The 16225-nt window shown below is 54.1% G+C and overlaps 1 protein-coding gene across 1 annotated transcript in view; it reads left to right on the top strand.

Annotated features, from left to right (window-relative positions):
• Positions 1-12477, top strand: part of H6PD (hexose-6-phosphate dehydrogenase/glucose 1-dehydrogenase) — a 33153-nt gene extending 20676 nt beyond the window's left edge. Inside the window, exons 4-5 of the mRNA XM_017856065.1 lie at positions 3001-3270; positions 4448-12477. Coding sequence (XP_017711554.1) covers positions 3001-3270; positions 4448-5808 — 1631 coding nt within the window. The 3' untranslated portion in view covers positions 5809-12477. The remainder of the gene's footprint in view (positions 1-3000; positions 3271-4447) is intronic.
• Positions 12478-16225: the final 3748 nt, after the last annotated feature.

Raw genomic sequence — 16225 nt, 5'->3', positions numbered from 1 at the left:
TTTTTTTTTTTTTTTTTGTAGAAACAGGGTCTCACTTTGTTGCCCAAGATGGTCTTGAACTCCTGGACTCTGGGCTCAAGTGATCCTCCAGCCTTGGCCTCCCAAAGTGCTGGGATTACCAGCATGAGCCACTCCGCCTGGCCTATATCCTATTTTCAAATTAATTTTTATTTTATCAAAGTAATCATGTTGCTTTCTCACCACATCAGGTTTTGGAGGTTTGTCCGTGATGATGTGTGGATCTTCATTTTCTCTGCTGTCCGCTGTCTGAACGTAGTGCTGTGTTAGGGGCTGGGGATGCAGCAGAGGGCAGGTACCACTCAGATGGAGCCTCCCTTATAGTGGGGAAGCAACTCGGATGGAGCTTCCCTTGTAGAGGGAAAGAAAGAGAAACAGGCCTGAATTACAGTCAGCTGGGCCAGGAGAAGACAGGGCCCCTTAGAAGGGGTAGGCCAAAGCTCCTAGAAGCCGAGCCCTTAAGGATGAGTGGGAGTTTGCTGGGTGAACAAATGAATCCCAGGTTAGGGGTCCTGCATGCAGAAGCCTTTGAGAAACGATGGCTCCTCGTGTCATGAGGCCAGGCTCTCTCTGTAGGTGAGGTTGTGAGGAGACTTGGGCATTGGAACTCTCCTGCGAGGTGGTATGCGTTGGAACCCTGAGCTCTGGGACTGTCCTGTATATTTGAGTCACTGATAATCAGTGCTCACCAGGGTTGAGCCTCGGAGGAGGGAGTGGAGTAGAGCTCGTGGTTAAGCAGTGCCTGCTTCTGCCCTGTCAGCCTGGTCACCTGTCTCCTTCCTCACTCGTGGAGCAGGAGTGATCATGGTGCCTGTGTGCAGGGTCTTTGTGAGTATAGGGAGGAGCGGTGCGGGCCCAGTGCGGGTTGGGGCTGTTGTCAGCATTGGTGTTGTTACGGTGGTAGTGTTATGTTGGTGTTACACCACTGTTGTTATGTTGCTATTGTTACACCAGTGTTGTTATGCCAGTGTTGTTATGGTGGTGGTAGTGTTACATCAGTATTATTAACGCTGGTGTAACGTTGCTGTTGTTACACTGGTGTTGTTATGTTGCTGTTGTTACGCCAGTGTTGTTACATTGCTGTTATGCCCATGTTGTTACGTTGTTATACTGGTATTGTTATGCCAGGGTTGTTACGTTGTTGTTACGCCAGTGTTATGTTGCTAATGTTATGCCGGTGTTATATTGTTGTTACGCTGGTGTTACGTCATTGTCATACCAGTGTTGTTATGTCGTTATGCCAGTGTTACATTGCTGTTATGCCGGTGGTGTTATGTTGCTGTTGTTAGGCCGGTGTTGTTATGTTGTTGTTACACTGGTGTTATGTTGCTATTGTTACACCAGTGTTACATTGTTATTACACCAGTGTTGTTATGTTGCTGTTTTATGGTGGTATGTTGTTGCTATGCTGGTGTTGTTTTGTTGTTGTTGTTGTGCTGGTGTTATGTTGTTACACTGGTGTTGTTACGTTGCTGTTGTTAGTCTGATGGTGGTGGTGTTACGCCGGTGTTATGTTACTGTTGTGTTGGTGTTATGTTGTTGTTATGCTGGTGTTGCTGCACTGCTGTTATGCTGGTGTTATGTTGTTCCACTGGTGGTGGTATGCTGCTGTTGTTACGCTGGATGTGCTGCTCCGTGTTCTCCAGGTGGCCTTCCCTTTTATCCTCACAGTTACCCCGTGCACCTGACAACTGGACATCTGCGCCTAGGAGTCTTCAGCCTAAACACACCTAAACCCTCCACCAAACCCCTCTGGTCCCGCCTCCCCATGTCTGTGAGTGCCTCCACTGCCCATCCCTCCCCTCAGGCCCCACCTCCAGGGCTCATCTTTGGGGCCTCTATTTTGCTCACACCCACCCCATCTGTCAGCAGGTCCAGTCAATCCTGACTCTGAGGTGCCTCTCCTTCCCCTCCAGCTCCTGTACTGCCCATTAGTCCAGGCCCGGTCGTCTCTGCTGGGCAGCTCTGCAGCCTCTTCCTTGCCTTCTCTGCATCTGCACCCATTCTCCCGCTAAGGCCAGGGGTCGATCCCCAGTATAGGTCAGGTCTCATCTTCTCCTGCCTCAAACCCTCCAGTGTCCTCCCTACAACTGAGCTTAGAAAAAAGTCCAGTCTCTTCACCTTGTCCTGCAAGACCCCTGAACTCTTCTCCAGCCTCACCGCTGTCCCCATTCTTTCCTCACCTCCATCTGGCCCCCATCACATCAAGTTCCTTCCTACCTCAGGGTTTTGGCACCTGAGGGTCCCTGCATCTGAGATGCTTTCTCCCTGGGTTTTTGCGAGGCTGGCTCTTCAGGTCTCGGAGGGGCCTTTTCATTACCCCCTGTCACAACTGCTCTGTAATTTTGTTTACTTCCTTTTCTCTTCCCCCATTCCCTCCCTCCCACTCCCCTGCACATTGCCTGGCACAGGTGTGCGCCCAGTAGTAAGGCGGCATTTGTTAGTCTCATCCAAGGGCAGGATGCAGGAACAAAAGTCAAGTAACTTGTCCAAGATCACACGCTAGTAAGCGGCAGTCATACTCTGGGGCCCCAGCCCCTGCCATGGTGCCGCAGCCCCCGCCATGGTGCCGCAGCCCCCGCCATGGTGCTGCAGCCCCCACCATGGTGCCATAGCCCCCACAGTGCTGAGCCTCCTGCTGGCAGTGGCCAGGCAGGGCAGGGTGAGGGGCTGGCCAGTATCTGCAGAGGCAATCTGTCCTTTGCTGGGAATAGAGCTTTCTTCATGTGGATTTCTGGAGAGGCTCACGGATTTGTCGCCTTCTCTTACAATAGTTCTCATTGACAGAGGTGGCTCCAAGACTTCCTCCGTGCCTTCTCGTGGTGAGGTTGGTTTTGGTGTGCACCATTTTTATAGGCCCTGTGGACTGGGGGAAGAGGATGCAGGACAAATGTGCAGGCTGGGGTTTTGGTGCACCTTGGGGAAATCTGATGCTCTGGCCTCTCTTTACATCCTCCTCACTTCTCCACCTCCCTCCACCAGGCCGCACCAGCTTCTATGAGGAGTACGGTGTCATTCGCGATGTCCTCCAGAACCATCTGACGGAGGTCCTCACCCTCGTGGCCATGGAGCTGCCCCTCAATGTCAGCAGTGCGGAGGCTGTGCTGCGGCACAAGCTTCAGGTCTTCCAGGCGCTGCGGGGCCTGCAGAGGGGCAGTGCCGTCGTGGGCCAGTACCAGTCTTACAGTGAGCAGGTGCGCAGAGAGCTGCAGAAGCCAGACAGCTTCCACAGCCTGACGCCAACCTTCGCAGGTGGGCCCTGGGGCCGGGCATGGGGCACTGGGCTGCCCACTTCACCGGGAGCAGCTTTCCAAAGCAGATGTCCTTGGGTGGGGTGGAGGGGACTTGAGGTGGGATTTCCCCCAGGGTGCTCGGAGGCAAGGATGGCATTCCCCTGTCTCCCTGGTGTCCTGCCAGCCTGAAGCGGCAGGCCAGCTGGTGGTGCTCTCCGGGCAAAGGACATCCCGATGGCCATGGCCTCACGTCAGCCCCAGTTCAGTCCCAGATGCTTCCCAAGGGTTTGTCGTGCGAGGCTCAGACAGACCTGGTTCCTACCTCATAGGGCCTCCCCAGTGAGGCCGCAAGCCTTTTGCCTGGCCACAGCTGGAGACACTTCCAGCGGCCAAGTGCCATGCCAGGGCTGTCCTCTGGGCGGTTCCAGAGGCCCAGAGCTTTCTGGGAGGGGCTGGCTCCTCACCAGGTGGCAGCCAGGCAGTGAGAGCCACAGCTGCCTGTTGAGCATGCGCCGTGTGCCAGGTGCTTTATAGATGCCTCTCATACAAGCCTCACGCACCACCCACGAGGCAGGGGCCATTAGCCCCGTTTTATAGGTGAGGAAACGTAAGGCTCGGCGAAGTCGTCAAAATGAACCAGGCTTGGAACTTGGGCATGGAATACTGTCAGCCCCTGGCTCTTGCCAGCAGGCCTTGCCCCTCCTCGCCAACACTCCACCCACGGGCCTCTGCTGGGGTGACTGTCTCCCCACTCCGCACCACTGACCCTGCATCGGGTGCATCCTGAATGCTTCACAGACAGGAGGGGAGCACGTTTCTCTGTAGGACCCCTGCCCCCTCACACATCTAAGAGTCAGGGTCCCCCACCCCACTTGCCCCCACTGTGGGGCGTCCTTTAGAGTCTCCAGGTTGGATGCTCTCAGCCCGGTTCTCCTTTGCTGGCAGACCATAACTCTAAGAGGGGCCTCAAGGAAGGCAGGTGTCAAAGCCATAGATAGCCCCGGAGGCCGGTTTTCAAGCATGGACTGGGAAGAGAAGGTCATGGAAGAGATGCCAGGTGAGGGGTGAGCATGGCAAGGTGAGGGGCTTCCCTGAGGCAGGGGGACACCCAGAGGGCCCAGCGAGGAGAGGAGAGGGCTGGCCGGAGAGTCCTGTTCTGTGCCAGAGAGTCACCCTCTGCTGTTCCCTCACCTCAGCCGTTCTCGTGCACATCGACAATCTTCGCTGGGAGGGCGTGCCTTTCATCTTGATGTCTGGCAAAGCCTTGGACGAGAGAGTGGGCTACGCTCGGATCTTGTTCAAGAACCAGGCCTGCTGTGTGCAGAGCGAAAAGCACTGGGCTGCGGCACAGAGCCAGTGCCTGCCTCGGCAGCTCATCTTCCACATCGGCCACGGCGACCTGGGCAGCCCCGCTGTGCTGGTCAGCAGGAACCTGTTCAGGCCCTCCCTGCCCTCCAGCTGGAAGGAAATGGAGGGCCCACCTGGGCTCCACCTTTTCGGCAGCCCTCTTTCCGATTACTACGCCTACAGCCCTGTACAGGAGCGGGACGCCCACTCTGTCCTCTTATCCCATATCTTCCATGGCCGGAAGGATTCCTTCATCACCACAGAGAACTTGCTGGCCTCCTGGAGCTTCTGGACCCCTCTGCTGGAGAGCCTGGCCCATAAGGCCCCACGCCTCTACCCTGGAGGAGCTGAGAACGGCCGTCTGTTGGACTTTGAGTTCAGTAGCGGCCGGTTGTTCTTTTCCCAGCAGCAGCCGGAGCAGCTAGTGCCAGGGCCAGGCCCGGCCCCAATGCCCAGTGACTTCCAGGTCCTCAGGGCCAAGTACCGAGAGAGCCCGCTGGTCTCCGCCTGGTCCGAGGAGCTGATCTCTAAGCTGGCTAACGACATTGAGGCCACCGCTGTGCGGGCCGTGCGGCGCTTTGGCCAGTTCCACCTGGCGCTGTCAGGGGGCTCAAGCCCCGTGGCCCTGTTCCAGCAGCTGGCCACAGCGCACTACGGCTTCCCCTGGGCCCACACACACCTGTGGCTGGTTGACGAGCGCTGCGTCCCGCTCTCGGACCCGGAGTCCAACTTCCAGGGCCTGCAGGCCCACCTGCTGCAGCACGTCCGGGTCCCCTACTACAACATCCACCCCATGCCTGTGCACCTGCAGCAGCGGCTCTGCGCCGAGGAGGACCAGGGCGCCCAGATCTACGCCAGGGAGATCTCAGCCCTGGTGGCCAACAGCAGCTTCGACCTGGTGCTGCTGGGCATGGGTGCCGACGGGCACACAGCCTCCCTCTTCCCACAGTCGCCCACTGGCCTGGACGGCGAGCAGCTGGTTGTGCTAACCACGAGCCCCTCCCAGCCACACCGCCGCATGAGCCTTAGCCTGCCTCTCATCAACCGCGCCAAGAAGGTGGCAGTCCTAGTCATGGGCAGGATGAAGCGTGAGATCACCGCGCTGGTGAGCCGGGTGGGCTATGAGCCCAAGAAGTGGCCCATCTCGGGTGTCCTGCCACACTCTGGCCAGCTGGTGTGGTACATGGACTACGACGCCTTCCTGGCATGAGGGCGCCTGTGCCCCTTGCCCGCTCTGCTCCTGTGCTTTCCTTCGCCCGTGTCTTCCCTCCCTTCTCGACTCCACCACCTGCCCAGCGTGCCCTGGCTCTCCAGAACCTGCTGCCCCACAGTCAGGCCCCAGAGGGCAGGACAAGGCCTTGTCCCGATGCCTTTGACAGGCAGCTCTGTCTAGTGGTGGATAGATGCAGAAGCAAGGAAGAAATGGAATCTGTTCATGAGAGGCTTCAAACCCAGGCCAGGAGAGAAGCCTTAAGAAAAGAAGCATCCAGCAGTGACAAATCCACATCAACCAGCACAACACGGGATGGCGCCCAAACGCCGGTGTTCACCAGAGGAGACGTGGTGGGCTGAGGTGAATCAAGGAAGGTTTCCTGGGGGAGGTGATCCTTGCACTGGCTCCCCGGGAACATTCAGAGCATGATTGGTAGACAGAAGGGTACAGAGGCGCCCAGGGGAGTACATTACCCTGTGCAAAGCAGGGGCACTGAGGACTGTCTTGAGACCCTGAGGGGGTCAAGCCCCTCTTTCCCCAGCTGCCTGTTCTTCTAGAACCTCTGCACATCTAGCCTCTGGCCCTCCTCTTTGCTGCCTCCACCTGCTCCCGCTTGTCCTCCCTCTCTCCTCCGTCCTGGCTGTGCGGTAGAGTGCCAGGCTCCTCCCTGGGTCTTTGCTGTTTCTCAGACTCCATTTATAGAGAATGAGGGCTGATAACGGGAATACAGCAGCAAAGACTAGGCTGTGAAAAGCGTTCCAGAAATTTTTTTTTTTTTAATTAAAAAAAAATATTTGCAGAGATGAGCTCTTGCTCTGTTGCCCAGGCTGGTCTCAAACTCCTGGGCTCAAGCGATCCTCCCATCTCAGCCTCCCAGAGTGCTGGGATTACAGGTGTGAGCTGCTGCGCCCCAGCCCCAGAAATCTCAGTGCTGTTCGGGGCTCCCTTTCTCAGTCGATGACCTGCTCTGCATGGGGAGGTGGAGTCTCCTTCCCCCAGCTTCCTCAGGGAGGACCCCTGCCCTCCGCTGCTCCTCTGTCCTGCTGGCCTTCCTCCATGAAGCACGCTGGGTGCAGATAATCAGGCCATTCTGGGGAGCCCCAATTTAAGAGGGTCATTTCAATCTCAGCGGACTCCCAGGTGGGTGTTTCTGCTCTCCGTAGCCCCTCTTGTTTTACCAGGAAAGATCCAGTTAAATCACCCACTGAGGTGACAGCTCATTCGCGGGGAGAGAGATGCAGCATCAAGTGACACTGGGCCATCCAGGCGGCTCTGCTCCCACCAGACAGGAGCCAGGCCTCTGGCAGGGGGCTGCCCACAGCCTTTTCAGGGGCTCGCTTGGCGGGTGACAGGGCCACAGCCAGGCCTTCTCTCCCTGCCCCTTGGTGACCCCTCCGTGACTTCCTGTGTGCCAGTCTCTCCTGCCACCTCTCACTTCACCACCAACTCTGCCTGAGACTGGGGAAGTGATTGGGTATCTTCTCGGTGAGCATAGGTTGGGGACTGTGATCTTGAGAAGCCATGGGCCAGCAATACCTGCTTTTCTGAAACCCCCAAGGAGGGCTCTGACATTCTTTTAAAAAACAGCACAAAGCAAAATTCCCAGGACACATGTAGTTTTGTTTGTTCAACATCCCACAACTCAAGGCTGGGAGATGGAACTCTTGGTTAAGGTCGATTTTTCTGTCTGGCTTCTCCCCCACCTTACACTTGCTCTGTGGATCAGGCAGATACAAAATTTCTGCCGCATTTTCAGAGAGGGCTTTCATGGGTGAGGGAGCATGGCGAAGTCAGTTTCTTTCCCCTGGACTTTATACTTCAAGGCTATGGATTTAAAGGAATCCTGGCTTTCATTTTCAATACCAGTCTGAGACGTGGTTCCCAAGCTGGGGCTCTTGTTCAGACTACCTACTCTGGCCGCCAACAACCCAGGCCAGACAGAGCATCTCGCCTTTTTTTTTCTTTTTCTTTTTTTTTTTTTTAGATGGTCTCTCTCTGTCGCCCAGGCTGGAGCACAGTGGCGAGATCTTGGCTCACTACAACCTCCGCCTCCCGGGTTCAAGCAATTCTCGTGCCTCAGCCTCCCGAGTAGCTGGTACTATAGGCGCCGGCCACCACGCCTGCCTAATTTTTGTATTTTAGTAGAGACAGGGTTTCACCATGTTGCCCAGGCTGGTCTCGAACTCTTGAACTCAGGCAGTCTATCCACCTCAGCCTCCCAAAGTGCTGGGATTACAGGCGTAAGCCACCGCACCCAGCTAGAGCATCTATTTTTATACCCAGAGAGCACCCCTCTTAGGACAGAACCACAGTGCCCAAGCCGGGAAGCCACCCTCCTAGCGCCCAGCATCTGAGCTGCTACCCATGATGGGCAGGCTCAGGAGAGGACTGGGGGTCGCGGTGGAAGTTCCACAGCTGGCCGCGTGGGGGAGCCCTTGCACTGTACTGCCGCCTCCGGACTGCCCCGCTCCCTGGGCAGCTCCTGTGCCGGATTTCTTTTCATTTCCTTCCTCTCTCCCTGGTGCTTGGCCCCAGCCCTCTCCCATCTGTTCTTCAGGAACCGACTCCTCTCCGGTTGCAACACCAGAGAGAAAGGGGCCTCCACATGCCCAAGGAGGTGGGGTCCCTCCTTGAGGATGTAGCCCTACTCTTGGGCCCCCAAATTAGCAGAGTAATCAAAGCTTCCTACCATTTGGCCTCCTATTCCAGACTATTCCCTTGAGGGGTTTCATTCCAAAATATGCAGGGCTCGGGCTCCCTACTCCGTGCCTGTCTCCTTTGCTTCATCCCTGAAGGATGAAGGGCAAGCCGGCCCTTGATGTCACCATTTCTGAATAATAGTCACTGCCATAGAGCCTAGGATATCCTGTTCTAACTCAGTCCTGCCTTGGATGCATCACAGATCTGTGCGGAGTGGGTGTGGGAGCGTGGGTGAGGGTCGAAATGCCAAAAGTCTGCTTTCCAGAATCAAGTGCCTTCCGCAAATACGTTGGAAAAGTCCAAACCTGGAGATGTCCGTGTGCCTCTGCCCCTGCCCACCCCTTTCCCTGTGTTAGGAAGAAGTTCTCAGAATCCTGTTGGCTGGTGGCTTTCAAACTTCAGACCATGCGCTGCAGCAAGAAATGTGCCTTCCATTATAAATCAGTTCATTCGTTTACAGCTGTGTTCCAAGCAAGTTTCATAAAGAAATTCTCAACCCTTAGGACTTCAGATATCCTCAATTTTTTAGTTTTCATTTTTTAAAGATGCTTCTTAAAATTCACCAAATTGTGCTAGGTGCATTGGCTGATGTGTGTAATCCCAGCACTATGGGAGGCTGAGGTGAGAGGATCACTTGAGCCCAGAAGGTTGAAACCAGCCTGGGCAACATAGTGAGACTCGATCTCTACAAAAAGTTATAAAACCATGCATGGTGGTGCCCACCTGTGGTCCCAGCTGCTCGGGAGGCTGAGGTGGGAGGATCACCAGAGCCCAGGAGGCTGAGGCTGCAGTAAGGTGTGATTACACTATTGCACTCTAGCCTGGAAAACAGAGTGAGACACTGTCTCAAAAAAAGAAAAGAAAAGAAGAGAAAGAATGATGACAACAGCCCAGGGAGCAGCCCCACTCAGAACCCAGGTCTGCAGGGTTCCAGGTTCCAGCCTGTGTTCCCAGGCAGGCTGCCTGCCTCTTCCTGGCCTGGGAGCCCTTGGGTCCTATGGTGGCAGCAGTTACCACAGTCCAAGTTCCCTGGTGGGGACCAATGATTCTACTCGCATGGCAGCCCACGGGTGCACTTAGGGGCCCATAAATGGCAGAAGGGCCCCTCCTTTGGGAGACCTTGTCAGTCAGCATCTCTAGGGCAAGCATGATTCCCATTTGTAGAGGGGAAGGGGACGGAATCAAGGAACTTGAAGCTAGATTTCAGCTAGGTCAAAATCGGGGGGAATATTTTTCTGCTAACTGCAAGTTAAAATAGGCCCTTCTGATTGAATTTCCCTGTTGTTTGTTTCTCTGCAGACAATGCTATAGCCCTACTCTTGGGCCCCCAAATTAGCAGAGTAATCAAAGCTTCCTACCATTTGGCCGACTATTCCCTTGAGGGTTTTGATTCCAAAATATGCAGGGCTCAGGCTCCCTACTCCGGGCCTGTCTGCTTTGCTTGCATTTCTCCTGTCCCTGTTCTCCCGGAGGGCCCAGGTGGAACTCACCACAGGGAGGGAGAAGCTTCCCAAAAACCTGCAAGGCTGTTTCCCAGAATTTGGTTTTCAGGTACAAAACTTTTTGTCCTGTAAGATATACGCAGCCTCACAGAAGCAGCCTCTGCATCCGCTTTCCCCAGCTATATTTTTATCTTAAGCACATGGGGCTCCCTTAGAACTTACTCCACTGGTTTAAAAAAACAAACAAAACAAAACAAAAGCTGCCTGGCAGCATCTCAGTGTGAGAGTGAGCACGGCACAGGAAAGGCCCGTGGTGACGAGGGTGAGGTGGCCACAGTGACCAGACGACACCCTAGCACCCATCCACCCTGCAGATGAGACTCTATAGAGGGCGAAGATTGGCAGCCTCCAGATGTCACAGGCCATGTGACCCACTAGGGACCACTTACCCCTGGCCTTCTGCTGGCTGAACTGAATGCATTCCCTCTCCGTGCAACTCTCCCATGAGGCTGCACCCGTGTGGGTGGCACTTGAAGCGGCGCTGTTTGCATTGTACACAGGAAGGAAGGAAGTTCTTCCAACCTCATCAGCACCTAGCAGCGAATCAGCCTGCGAGGGCATCCGAAGCCATGATGCAGTACGAACCTCCCAGCTGGTGCCGCTCTGCCCTCAGGGGCTCCAAGCATTGTAACTCAGTCATGGGAGCTGCCTCACTGGAGTGCAGATTGATTCCTGTAATAATTCTGCCTGCTGTTATCTCTTGTGCACTGACCAAGTGTGAGTCCCGGTGTCAGTTGGCCCAGTCCAGTGTCCGTCTTCATTTGCTCATGCAGAGGGGATGAGTTGGACACTCCCTGTTCTTGGTTTTCCTTTTGCAACGCAGTGGGCAGTCTCCCTATAAAACAAAAACCCTACCTTCTGTGCCTTCTGCTCTAGAGCAGAGCTCCCCTCCCATTTCCTCAGTCTTCCCTGCAAAATCTGTCCACTGGGGAAGACAGCAGGAACCCTGGGCAGCGGATGTTCTGGGAAGACTAGTGACAGCAGATGTCATCCAGGAACAGCCACACACACAGTTCTCCAGGCCACCATCAGCAGCTCGAGGTGGGGTGTGAGTGAGAAGCTGAGGATCTCGCAGCTTGTTGCTGAGCAAGGTGCAGCCGGGCTCATGCTGTCATCAGCACAAGACAGGGTGGCAAGGGCTTTCAGATGCATTTCCGAGAGTCCAGCGAGCCAGGGGGAAAAGGATCCCTTTGCCGAAGCGTTCCCTCTAGCCAATTTTTGGGAGTGCTTCTGTTTGCAAAGCACTGGGGATGTGCCTGTCTCTGTGTGACCCACGCACGGGAAGGGGGAGCACTGGAGTAATTATACTTCTGCTGCTGCTTTGATTCTCAAGGCTCATCTTTAAAACCCTCCCCTTGCTGTCAGGTGCTTTAAAGGCAGTCTACATCTTTTCTTCCCTTGGTGTGGGAGAGGTAAACACTTTGATTTGCTGAAAACTGTATGAAGTATATTTGAACAGTTAGTAGTTAGCTTTGAAAGTGGAAGTGTGAACACTACCTGTGTCAGTTTGGGTCCTTCACTTGACCCCCACGGAAGTCTAGAGGCGTCTGTTATAAAGCGTTACGGCAGGAGGAAGGACCTGTATTAGCTGGAAATCATCAGGAACCCAGCTTGCCTCCATCTCTCTGAGATGTGCTGGGTACAGCCTGCCCCTCCTAGTTCTGTCCACCCGGAAGAGGCGGCTGGCAGCAGATCCTAGGGGCAGAGGCCCTGCTGGGTCCTGGGAGCTCATCTTTACCTGTGCCCGAGTGAGAACTGTGATTCCAGCCGGGCAGGTCAGATTGGAGCAGTGCTAAGAGGCTGTTGCAGGAGAACTAGACAGGGGCAGGGCCTGCTGCATCTGGATCATGTTTCTGCACTCTGCCCTGCGCTAGGGACTCAGGGTCTGGGCTTCTGCCAGGTGAGGAGCAGAGAGACTGTTCCCTTGGGTGGAGAGGCGTGGGCATGAGAGCCACCCACTGCCAAGCAGGAAGAATGTTGGTGCTTTTTTTCAGGGAGGGGAACCCCACTGGTTTTTATGGAAACAATGGAAACTTACAGATGCCTGGGATGATGAGGCACATTCAGAACAAATGCTTTTTTTTTTTTTTTTTTTGAGACAGTCTTGCTGTGACGCCTAGGCTGGAGTGCAGTGGTGTGATCTCGGCTCACTGCAACCTTTGTCTCCCAGGTTCAAGTGATTCTCCTACCTCAGCCTCCTGAGTAACTGGGATTACACCACCATGCCCAGCAGATTTTTGTATTTTTAGTAGAGATGGAGTTTCACCATGGTCAGGCTGGTCTCGACCTCCTGACCTCAGGTGATCCACCTGCCTCAGCCTCCCAAAGTGCTGGGATTACAGGCGTGAGCCACCATGCCTGGCCAGAGCAAATGCCTTTTAAACCTTTTAAAACATTTTAAAATGCCTTTTCTATGTCAAATGTAACATTTATTTTTTTAAACAATAAAATTGATTTGCCAAAATCCATGCTTTAATTGTTTATTTGGGGGATGGGGTGTAGGGGTTTGTGGGCCCCAGCATCGTGCTGTGTGTGTTCTTTGAGGAGGGGAGGGCTGGGGTAAGTGAGGGCCCTGAACCGAGGACAGCCACATGCCTGTTGGAAGTATAAGTGTGTCTGAGCAAGCCAGTGCATTCCATTTGCAAGAGGGTCTGCGGACCTCATGGGAGAGACAGCGGTGGGCAGGATGAGCGCATTTCATAGACTCCCAAGCAGTCTGGGAAGAGTCCCCCAACCTTCCTGGCAGCCCACTGGAGGGGAAGGAACTCACCCCTGCATGGGAGATACCAGGAGGGGAGGGTCTTTGAGGACACCAGAGCCTGATGCCTTCATTTGTCTTCTCTCCTGTCCCCTGCCTGAGTCCTCCCTCCAAGCTGTGTCACACTCCCAGGAATGTAAGTGTTTTGGGGAAGTCAAATAGGATTTCAGGACCACTTGAGGTGCAGGAGTTAGAGATTTGCAGGTTGTCACCAGCGGCATGCAGGAGCCACGCAGGTTTGGTGGCAAAAGGAGCAGCATGTCCATTCGAAATTGAGCTCTGGGCAGGGGCCCTACGGCAGAGGGGACAGAGACAGGGGTGAGACATGCCCAGAACCTGCAAGGGAAGATGTCACGAAGGCCAGAAACCAGAGCTGCAGTGACCGTCCCTGCCTGTCCCTCAGATGGGAAGTGTGTGGGAGACGTGCTGCTTCCCTGGGGGTAGCCCAGGGCGTCCCTCCCTGCTTCTGTGTGGTGATGGCTGCTAGTTCTGCAGTCCTTACAGAAGCATGGCCGGGCAGGACTGCAGGTCCCAGCCAGCATCTGTGAGGGGCACACTGGAGAATCACCTGGTGCCCAGCCCCTGTTTGGGGACCCTCCTGTACATGTGTTCTGGGGAGTTCTGATGGCAGGCATTGGGCGTGGGACCCAGTGCTGGCTGATCAGGACATCCAATGCCCACAGCCGCAGCAATGGGATCAGGAAGCGCTCAGGGCCCAACCTGGTCAAATCAGAGTGACCCCAAGGACTCAGGCTGAAGCGGCACCATTGGTCTGGACTCAGGTCTTGGTGAGCTGCAGCAGCCATCTCAGCACCACGGGGGCCTAAGGAGAAGGCCGGCATGGAGGAGAGGGGAGCCCCAGGATCCCACTTTGGGGGCCATCTCTGGGACCTGATTCCAGTCTCCTGAAATCAGCCTGCAGACCTCATTTCTGGGTGCCTAAACTACCTTGTAGCAGCAAAACCTAATAGATACCAGAGCTAGGAGCTTTGTTAACGTATTTCCAGAACCCCAGCAGAAACCCTACACTGACCTAAGTAAGAAGGTGATTCGCGTGAACCAAGAGGACAGATCCTTCTGTTTCGGGTCAGGGTTTCGTCAGGCCAGTGTGGCAACACCAGTTGGGTGGCCCCTGCTGTGCAGCTTCGGTTTCTTCTGGCTTAATTGGAACAGTTTTCCTGATAGACCATAGTTTTGGAGATGCAGGGACAGATGGAAGGGCAGGAGGGGAAGAGTTGGGCAAATCATAAAAGAAGCCGTGGTGGAGACAAGCTCAGGAGCTGCTGGCCTGAGTCCACCTTCTCCAGGGTTTCTAACAAGCTCTTTGGAAGCAGCCAGAGCCCGGGTGGGGTCAGCCAGCCGCCCTCCCTGCCGCCAGCTCCCAGCAGAAGGGGAGGGGATGCCATTCCCCCTGTGCCCTCTGTTACCCCCATCTTCCCACTCACCTGTCGGGCTGAGGACCACGAAGGCAGAGACTCCACATGTTCTCATTTTTGTGTTTCTGATACTTTACATGCCACCCTGCAGTGAATGTATGAGTGAATGAATGAGTGAATGGTAATAATGAAAGCAAGGTAAGAACTGTTATCTCCAGCTGGGAGAGGTCTGGGATTGTCCTGGTGTGATCGTCCACAGGTCATCCAAACACTTGTAAGGTTGATGCTCTGGACGCCAAAACCTCGTGCCCTCTTCTTCTGAAGGAGGACGGAGCGGGGCTGCTTCCTTGGTCGCCTGGGGAAGCTGTGCCAGCAGCTGCTCAACCAGTGCTCACGACCTAGGGGTGAGTCACCAGGAAAGGCTCAGGCAGGATCTGTGAGTGGGACCCAAGGCAGGTGGCACAGCACCAGTCCTGGTGTCTGTGGATCAGAAGAAGAAAAACTGGTGGGTCGGGCTCAGGGTTTCCATAAGAGAGTGGTCAGCAGAGCGGCTGGAGGGGTGGAGGCCTGAGCAGGTGTGGGGCCAGCGCTGAGCCTGGCATGTGTCATCCTCTCTAGGGGAGGGAGGCTCTGAGCACATGGGTCTCCTGTGCCCAGAGTGGGCCAGGGCCTAGGGGTGCAATGGATGTGGTCCAGCCATGGCAGGCCACCACCCTTGTTGGCACCATGGGATAGGAGGGTCACTCAGAAGCAGGGCAAGGTCTGGCCCCCACTCCTGACAGCTCCCGCTGGCTGCTGATGGAGAGCAAAGCCAGGGTCAGTGCCTACTGCCGGATGCTGCAGCAGGGATGGCAGCCGGGGGGCCCCCAACAGCCTAGGGCCGCTCTGCCTCCCTGGAGAGACCTCACTACAGCCCTTTCCTCTCCCCCGTCCCCACTCATTGACTGCGGAAACCCAGCCTCATGAGTTCTGTTTGTCTGAAGAAGCATCGTTGGGAGGAAAAATTATCAAACTAAGCTCATGCTGTCAGTCAGGCCCTCCTCCTACTCTGTACATCTTTATTTTTTTACTGAAAAAAAGAAAATACAGTAAGCACTCGGATGAGAATATTAATCCATGGAGATTGCCCTCTTCAGCATTCACTGTATGAGGTCTTTTTATATTTGCTTTTTAAAAAGAAAAAACACAAATATATATTTTTTGACAGCAAAACCTGGACACACACGTTTTGTAAAACTCACACATGCTTGTTACAAATGCATTCAAGCAGTGAAGAAAAGTACACAAATGTGTGTAAAGAAAATCACTGTAGTCCAACCCTCCAGAAATTAGCAATAGCAGCACCAGGCGCACATCTTTCAAGACACAGATGCAAAGAGAAGATCAAAAATATTTCATAAAAATGGGATCCTCCTCTTGATGCTCATTTTAATCTTAACAAATAATAGTGCATTAATAATTTTACTAGAAACTGAAGGAATTGCTGGACTTCAGAAATATATTTTGTCACACAATCAATATCATTTCCCAAAAGGTCTCTTTAACATTAGAAGTGTGTGAAAAGCCGGGTGCGGTGGCTCATGCCTGTAATCCCAGCACTTTGGGAGACCGAGGCAGATTATCTGAGGTTAGGAGTTTGAGACCAGCTGACTAACATGGCGAAACCCTGTCTCTACTAAAAATACAAAAATTAGCTGGACGTGGTGGCAGGCGCCTGTAATCCCAGCTACTGGGGAGGCTGAGGCAGGAGAATCGCTTGAATCTGGGACGTGGGGGTTGCAGTGAGCCAAGATTGTGCCATTGCACTCCAGCCTGGGGGATAGGCTGAGACTCTGTCTCCAAAAAAAAAAAAAAGAAGAAGAAGAAGAAAAGGAAGAAGAAAGAAGAAGAGGAAGAAGAAGGAAGAAGAAACATTAAGTCTGAAGTCCTTAATGGATTTTAATGTGATTTTTAACTCCCCGAATCAGTTTTGATTGGGGGTGTCTATTGACAAATATGGATATTGATTCTCCATTACTTCCCGTTGCCTGGCTTCCAACTCTGGATTTTTTTTTTTTTTTTTTTTTTTTTTTTTTTTT

Source organism: Rhinopithecus bieti, unplaced genomic scaffold (genome assembly GCF_001698545.2).
Source record: "Rhinopithecus bieti isolate Rb0 unplaced genomic scaffold, ASM169854v2 scaffold_40368, whole genome shotgun sequence".
NCBI classification, from domain to species: domain Eukaryota; kingdom Metazoa; phylum Chordata; class Mammalia; order Primates; family Cercopithecidae; genus Rhinopithecus; species Rhinopithecus bieti.
The sequence above is the reverse complement of the archived record's forward strand: the minus strand, read 5'-3'. Positions and strand labels throughout refer to the sequence as shown.